This window comes from Aphis gossypii, chromosome 3 (genome assembly GCF_020184175.1).
Source record: "Aphis gossypii isolate Hap1 chromosome 3, ASM2018417v2, whole genome shotgun sequence".
Classification (NCBI taxonomy): domain Eukaryota; kingdom Metazoa; phylum Arthropoda; class Insecta; order Hemiptera; family Aphididae; genus Aphis; species Aphis gossypii.
The window spans coordinates 2306837-2315696 of NC_065532.1; the positions used below are offsets into that span (position 1 = coordinate 2306837).

At 30.2% G+C, this 8860-nt stretch overlaps 1 protein-coding gene across 2 annotated transcripts; it reads left to right on the forward strand.

Moving 5' to 3' along the window:
- Nucleotides 1-304: 304 nt before the first annotated feature.
- Nucleotides 305-7218, forward strand: LOC114121214 (alpha-aminoadipic semialdehyde synthase, mitochondrial). 2 transcript variants are annotated; one of them, XR_007605016.1, is made up of 17 exons: nucleotides 305-472; nucleotides 572-718; nucleotides 1266-1442; nucleotides 1562-1714; nucleotides 1788-1915; nucleotides 2011-2108; nucleotides 2234-2361; nucleotides 2551-2825; nucleotides 2920-3091; nucleotides 3171-3369; nucleotides 3455-3695; nucleotides 3762-4011; nucleotides 4085-4256; nucleotides 4363-4457; nucleotides 5280-5481; nucleotides 5775-5965; nucleotides 6942-7218. XR_007605016.1 is itself a non-coding variant. In XM_027983446.2 (17 exons), the coding sequence occupies exons 1-17, from the start codon at nucleotides 419-421 to the stop codon at nucleotides 7055-7057; spliced, it is 2784 nt and encodes a 927-aa protein (XP_027839247.2). In that variant the 5' UTR covers nucleotides 305-418; the 3' UTR covers nucleotides 7058-7218. The 2 variants fall into 2 exon arrangements, 1 of the variants encoding a protein (XP_027839247.2); XM_027983446.2 differs by having other exon boundaries at nucleotides 5789-5965.
- Nucleotides 7219-8860: the final 1642 nt, after the last annotated feature.

The window sequence follows — 8860 nt, forward strand, 5'->3', positions numbered from 1 at the left end:
AATTATAAATAATAAATAGAACACAAAAATACTATTAGATAATAATTACTTGATGTTTTCTCATTAATTTTATCATTTACAATGATAAAAAACACATTTAATTAGAAGACTTTGCTCCTCAACTAATTTATACAACTGTTAGAATTATAAAGAATCAATCTATAATTTATATTTATTTTTACTTAGTGTTATTGTATTTTAACATTAAATTTTTATCAATAATTATCTAATATCCTTCATTTGTAAGAAAATATTATCAGAAAATAATAACAACCATTTTTTAATTAAAATTTGTTAATGATGCAATTCTAAAGAACATAATATTTTACATTAAAGCAAATACGAACATTGTAGTGTTATGTAAAAGTAAATGTAAATTACTTCGTGATATTTATTTATTTTTATATTTTATTAAATTATGTTACGTAGTTTTAAGTATTACAGTGGTTTTACTCTAGCCCGAAAAAAACATGTAAGGAATATTATATCATCGAAATGAAAACAACATATATAAATATTATTCATGTCCAATGCTTTTTTTCTAAATCAGTGTATTTAAAATGGTTTACAGACCGGAAAAGTGATAGCCATACGAAGAGAAGATCAATCAGTATGGGAAAGAAGAGCCCCATTTGCACCAGCCAACGTGGCCGAATTAACCAAGAACGGCGTCAAAGTAATCGTCCAACCGGCAAATAGAAGAGCTTATCCCGTTCAAGTATATATATACATATATAATATGTTTAATATAAAATATAAATGAAACGGAAAATGTGCTATTTCACGACGCGTGTTATTTATAAATAATATATTTATATTTTATGATATATATATTATGTTATGAATGTTTAATGATGCGAATGATCCGAAAAAAACCTTATAGCTTTAATATGTTAATGAAATATAAGAAAACACATAATATTCGAATTTTGGATTACTTATATTAATAATCGATTGTTAAAATGCAGGGTTTAAACCTTTCGTATAGTATCATATAATATCTTATCATATTATGTAGAAGTATAGGCATATAGCAGTTACGTTGTAGCTACCCATTAATAATAATGCGACTATACAGCAATAATATTAGTACGATTTGACAGTTTTTGATTTTCACTTTTAACGTACACACATACAATTTTCTTGCACGTTAAATGCAACGGCTGACATTGACCTCAATATTATTAAACTAAAAACGTTTGCACACAGTAACCTGTAGCAAGTTATTTTAACCAATAATTGAATATTCCATGATATACAAACAGGCATATGTAAACGCTGGAGCAGTGATACAAGAAGACATATCGGAAGCGTCGGTGGTATTTGGCGTAAAACAAGTCCCTGTCGATTTGTTACTGCCGAACAAAACTTACTGCATGTTCTCGCATACAATCAAAGCACAAGAGGCTAACATGCCTCTGCTGGACGCTATTTTGGAAAAAGTTGGTACATCCTAAATAATTATTTAAAATTCAAAAATCTCTATACTATTTTAATGTTCATAACAAACATTGTATAACGACAAAATGACACATGTAATTTATGTTTTTGTACTTTGAAGAACATACGACTAATAGATTACGAAAAGCTGATGGATTCTTCAGGGAACAGAGTAGTGGCCTTTGGAAAATATGCCGGAATTGCCGGTATCATAAATATTTTACACGGTTTAGGATTGCGATTGCTAGCTCTTGGACACCATACACCACTAATGGTAAGTCGATAAAACCAGTGATGACCGTTCGAAAAGTATTCATGAATCGAGTAAATCGTTATTACATTCACAGCACATTGGACCCGCCCACAATTACCGGAATTCAATGATGGCCAGGCAAGCGCTAAGAGACGCCGGATATGAGATCGCGTTGGGAATGATGCCTAAATCTATAGGTCCGGTTACGTTTGTCTTTACTGGGTACTCTATGAGTGTTTTATTACTTACTTAAAAAATTTTTAAAAAAATCAATAATCAACAAACTATAATTATTTTTAACACGACCAACTTCGTAGGTCGGGAAACGTGTCGCAAGGGGCACAAGAAATATTCCAAGAATTACCACACGAATACGTGCCACCATCTATGCTCCAAAAAGTTGCAGAACATGGAGGTAGTATAGTTGCTATGTAATGTAAAATAATTTATAATGGTTACACTATTAAAAAACTATACATAACAATTATTTAATATTATCCAATTCAAATGTTGGGTGAATAATTGTTGTTAATATTTTAGGCAGTACCAAGTTTTACGCATGTGTAGTCACGCGTAAAGATTATTTGGAAAGAATTGATGGCGGAGGATATAACCAAGAAGAATATGAACAATATCCGTCTAAGTACAGATCAACGTTCAACAAAAAGGTTTGATTTTTCTTAATTCTCTAATTTTAAATACAAATTTATTTATTTTATAATTCAAGACATAATTCATAATTTTTAATTACATATTAATTTTTACATTATGTATGCAAACATTTACTCCTTTATTCAGTTCATAACTGTTAATAATAATAACATATTCATAATAAACACGTTATCCGTTCAACGCAGATCGCTCCGTATGCTTCGGTCATTATCAACGGCATATACTGGGCTCCGGATTGTTCCAAACTATTGACGGTGCCAGATGCAAAGTCGCTGCTCACTCCTTCTCAGCTCCCATGGATACCAATATCCGAAGGCGCACCAGGACTTCCGCACAGGTTACTGGGTATCTGTGATATATCTGCAGACCCGGGTGGTTCTATAGAGTTCATGAACGAGTGCACGACAATTGACAATCCATTTTGCCTGTACGACGCACATTTACACAAAGACACCAAAAGGTATATGGGCGTGCATGTATTAAATGTAAAAACCGACAAGTCATGAATACAATACTGATTATTAATTGTACGCGTGCATGGTATAAAATAACAGTTTCAGAGGCTCGGGAGTGTTAGTGTGTTCAATAGATAATATGCCTACGCAACTACCAATGGAATCCACAGACTTATTTGGAAACCTAGTACTTCCATACGCCATGAATATACTTCAATCGGATGCCACTAAACCACTGGAAGAGGAAACTTTTTCCCCAGCCGTTCTAGGAGTGAGTTCGTAACGAATACTCTTAATGGTATTATTTATTATATTGTATTGCTAAACGTCGTCCTCGACGTCGTTCATAGGCTATCATCGCCAGCAACGGATCACTGACCGAACGGTTTGAATACATCAAAGAGTTGCGGCTAGCCAATAAATTCGCTTCCTCTAAGTCCTCCAACGTTGATCATACTGGCAAAAGAGTATTGGTACTCGGTTCAGGTCACGTGTGTGGACCGTTAATCGAATATCTTTTAAAAGATGAATCCTTAATAATTATACTCGGTAACATAATAATAATCATCATCATTAATTATTACTTTAGGAAGCCAGTCTACGCTCGTATTTAATTTGTATACTTTACATATAGGTTCTGTGGACATGAGTGGAGCCAACAGCTTGGCAAACAAGTTTAATCGAGTTCAGCCAACTCAAATAAATATTTTGGAGGACTTAAGTTACTTGAAAGAACTTGTTGGACAGTCTGATTTGGTTGTGTCGCTTCTCCCTAGTCAATTTCACCACTTGGTTGCTGAACAGTGTATAGAATTGAAAAAGAACATGGTAACGGCTTCATATTGTTCAGATAAAATGTCACAGCTGCACGACAAGTAAGTACCATCAAATAACGTAGAGCCGAAAAAATTCACTTTAAAATTTCTATTTACGTATTATAGAGCCGTTGAAGCTGGTATAACCGTTGTCAATGAAGTTGGTTTAGACCCGGGTATTGACCATTTGTTGGCTATGGAATGCATCGATCAGATACACGAAGAAGGTGGTAAGATCGACTCGTTCGTATCGTATTGTGGGGGTTTGCCGGCTCCCGAATACTCCAACAATCCACTGAGATACAAGTTCTCGTGGTTTCCTCGCGGAGCGCTTGTAAATACCGTAGCTGAAGCCAAATACCTACAAAATCACGAAGCGAGTTTACAGAATGATGGATTTTAGTGCATCGCTTATCTTTAATTTTACACTTTTTTACCGAATGTTTTAGATAATTGATATACCTGCCGGTGGAGCTTTAATGAACAGCACGACGGAATTAGATTTCTTACCTGGATTTTCGTTTGAAGGTTTCCCAAATCGGGACAGCACTCGATACGCCAAACTTTACGGCATAGCAGCGGAAGTACAGACCATGCTCAGGGGTACGATACGGTATAAAGGTAAGACCATCAATATTTTGAAATGTATATATAATATATTACATGATTCATTAATGTATATGAGAAATATTTTCTGATGTAAATTTTATAAATATCCTGAACTCAGGTTTTTCTGAGATGATGATGATACTGCAAAAATTGCGCCTTATTGATTCTAAGGACCACGCTGTCCTCCACCCAAACGGGCCTGACATCACGTGGGTAAGCGTCTATATAGCTAATGATAGTAATATTATGACGGTGTGATTGTAAGCATATAACTTTTAATTAAAATTTTATTAAAAGCAATAAACGATACTATAGTATCGACATGACGACGTATATTGGCACTTTAAGTTTTTCGAATATATACAATTTTACAAACCAATGAAAAAGCCAAGACATAAAAACTGTGCAGCTTATAAATTATTTATAACGTGTTAAACTATTTTTTATGAATTAATAACAATATACTCTTCTTATATTATTTCTACTAAAAGATAAAATATAGTTTTTCATAATTCGATCGGTCTGATACAGGCTAAATCAAATATGATAAGAGGACAGTGTAAAACCAACTTTAGTTTCATAATACTATGATTAAACTTTCGATTATCGGCTGAATATATTATAGAGGTGGCCAGCGAGAACAAACTAACGAGCCACTAAATATATTAATAAATATGGAAGAGCCGAAATGGAAAAAATGGTCATATTATTATATAATATACCTATAACAAATAAGAAAATAATTAAAAATTAAAAATTAAAATAATACATATTTAAATATTATATCAAAAACACTATATTTTTTTGTAATTTTTTTCAATAAACTGTAATTTAATAAAATATTATACTTTTTCAATACGTAGGTAAATTGATATAGAAAATTTTTTTGTAAAAATCTTACAATAAGATGTAAAAGTCTATGACGAGAGCCACAATTTGGCCACCCCTGCCATATTAAGCCATAATATAGTATATTATAATTTCAGTAGATATTGTATCTAATTAAATATCACAAATACGTTCGTTTTGGCACAGTGTCAGTTAATTTGCACGCTATTGGAGATCAATGACACTGACATGTTTTACGAAAATTTGTTGTCGAAAGTGGCTGATAAAATCGGACCATCAGTCCTAGACAAAGTCATGGATTTAGGGCTATTAACAGAGGAACCAGTCTTAAAACTCGGCTCACCATTAGACACGTTTTCACAATTTATCGCTTCAAAATTGTCTTTAAGTGAGTATCTATATATTAATATTATTATTGCCATCATAGCGTATATGTAGTATTTATAATATATATATTCCTAAATGGCTGCATGTATTATTAGTAAATATACATAGTCAATGCGTGAATTGTATAAAATTCAAATTTAAAATAATAATGTTGAATTAAGTAAAACTCTTAACACGCTATGGTGTTCTTTCGCTACAATTTGTCTAACTCAAGCATTATTAAATTGCGTGATAGACGTGTGTAGTTATTGTAATATTTTATACCACACTGGAAACGTACTATTAGTTTTATAGTTTTACTTACACAGATAAAGACGAAAGAGACCTGGTGGTATTATACCACGACATCGGAGTTCTGTGGCCCGGTAATCGGTACGAAAAGAAATTGGTAACGCTCGTGTCTTACGGCGAGACCAATGGATACACAGCAATGGCGAAAACAGTTGGAATACCGACGGCAATAGCAGCTACTATGGTCCTCCAAGGTAAATAATAATCCAAGTTATCAGTATTGTGCCTACTCGTAAAGTTTCACTGATCTTAATAGAATGATAAAATATTACATGTTTTGCAAACAACAGTAACCTTAATGCTTAAACGAAACAAAAACAAATAACAATATCTTATCGAGTTTATCCCCGTCATACGTCAATAACTTTTTTTGTAAATAATTTTTGCAAATAATTATACTTGATCTCGAAAAAGAAAATGTGTCATTCCTGTTTCGTGAAAACTGTTGTTCGGACTAACAAATTTCAGCTAAGTTTCTTTCAAAAAAAAATGATAGTTAAGTTGTTAATTGTGTTTAGAGTTCATTTATAGCTATACTTACTACGTATAAAAAACATAAAAAAAATTAATAATCTATACGACTATACTTAATAAACTTCTTTATTCCAGGCTGCTATCAAAAATCGTTAATTTTTTTATATTATTAATAGGTGTATGAATGAATATATAGATACATAAGATACTTAATACAAATTAAAAATATAATATATATATCAGACTAGTTATACATTTTTTTTTGTGATAAAAAAAATTAAAACAAATGTGACCATCCAATATAATAGATAGTAGTACATTATTTAAAAAATATGAATTGAAACGAAGTAGATGGAACACTGTATTCAATATAAATGAAATATTGAAATCATTGCTCATTGGGATAACCATTTATATAAGTGTTAAGTAGTAGTATATTCTACTAAGAATAATTTACATATATTAAACCTTCCAGAGCACCGCAGCCTACCGCATTAATTATTTAGATAGTTTGAAATTGTAAATGCACTATAAAATAGATACTTCGGATATTCGCGGGGCACTGGTTTATATTATTTTTAATTTATATATATAATATATATATATATATATATACTTCAAGTTCTGAAATTATTGATATTTTTATTATAAATATTGTAGGCAATGTATACTTACCTTTTAAAATTTTTATTTCAGGAGAAATTCAAGCTAAGGGCATGGTGTTACCATTCACCCCGGATATTTACAGGCCCATGTTGACGAGATTAAGGCTTGAAGGGATATCTGCACAAACCACGAATGTTCGGTCATGATTTTATTATATTTTTCGTATCAAATGAAATGTTTTATTGGTTTTTTTTTTTTTTTTTAACGTCATTGTATAATATGATATAATATTTGTCATATCAATTCGTATTAAGTATATAGCTTGTTTTTATACGTAAAATAATATACAACCATTATACCTAATCAATATTATGATTATTATATTATGTGATCATTAATCGGCCATATTAATATTTTTGACATAAAAAATTATGACTAAAATCATCGTATACAATGGTAGTTTTTTGGAGAATATAAAGAAGGTGACACCCCTACATTATTTTAATTTTGAGAATTGTGTTTTATTGTTTTGATTAATTTAAAATTTAAAAATAAATTAACCAATCCTTTGCAAGATTATGAAATGAATAATGTAGTTTCTTTACAATATGATTGAGTATTTAGACTGACTGGCCTGAGAGTCTAGCGCATATATCTAGATGGCATTTTAAGTTATTGCCTCTATAAAAATTGAATGCTAATAGAATTATAGAATCGATAATGATCGCGTGTGACAATTTATTAAATGACTGAACATGATATTAAATTATTTTATAGGCACGTATATTATAATAACGAGTATATTTTATTATAATATATTCTTATCCTTTCGTTATACATAAAATTATATTATATATTTATGATTTAAATATCCATATACTAACTTTGTTATAACAAATAGTACTAATAAAATTCGTTCCTGCGTGGCTGCATGTGAAACAAATTTTATTTAATTTGACGTTTTTATCGAAAATAACGTAGTTACGCGACAAACTTATTTTAACGTCAAAACAATTCATCCAAGTATAATAGTTGATCAATTCTACTGTTTCTGGTCTATCGACCACTTTGCCTACCTATCCACTATTCAGTACTATCGTACAATACAATTACTCAAACTTATTGTACATCTATAATTTGTTTGTTAAAAGCCATTTCACATGAGAAAACACTTGAGCTAGAAAAACAATATTGCACAGACAACTAGTTCTCTTAATTTTGTGATAAAAATTTGGTTATTTAATTAAAGCCTTCTAGGTTCTTTCGTGCAAAAAATGGTTTTTCTTTTATAATATTATATTGTTATCATGCGTAAATTGACGTTTCCTGATTTACTGATACAGGATCACATATATGATATAATTTATTATAAACAATATAAACTGCTTTGAACTAACATATTTTAAGATTTACAATTTTAATTTTTCTTAAAGTTATTAAAATTGCCTACATAAAACCCCTTAAAAGCGAATATGTGGTTTCTACGATGGTTAAGACCCTGCAAATATTTTAGTCATGTTATTTGTATAAAAAAAACTTAAAAATATGTAGATAACAATTTATTTGTTATAATTAAAGTAATTATTAGCTGTTAACCCCAAAACATAAACTATAAATAAATGGCTATTGTACCAAAAGTATTTATTATATTATTGTTTCCAATGTGTATCTGTAATAAGTTTAATGTATATTTGCATACTATAAATTTAAAAACTATACACGATTATTTCTATTACTTATATTACATCAATGCCTCTAAAAAATTAGAATTTTGAGAAGCTTATACAAAAATAAATGTATGTACTTACCCAAAATATAATATACAATATACATAATACATTATTGCCTATTGGGTACTATTTATAAGGAAAGCATTTAATCATTTTACATTCTTATTTCTTAGTAAAGTATTAAAAAATATTATACATTTATAATAATATAATCAAAAACGTATATGTGTTATGTTAACTATTATAATACATCTTACTCTATTTTTTTACTGAATGAAT

Excerpts from the sequence above, each read along its gene's own strand:
- LOC114121214 (XM_027983446.2), top strand. The coding sequence starts at position 419 with ATGTTACGTAGTTTTAAGTATTACAGTGGTTTTACTCTAGCCCGAAAA. Across the intron at positions 2,826-2,919 it reads TTACACAAAGACACCAAAAG|TTTCAGAGGCTCGGGAGTGT; the intron begins GTATATGGGCGT and ends ATAAAATAACAG. Across the intron at positions 5,966-6,941 it reads AGCTACTATGGTCCTCCAAG|GAGAAATTCAAGCTAAGGGC; the intron begins GTAAATAATAAT and ends TTTTTATTTCAG.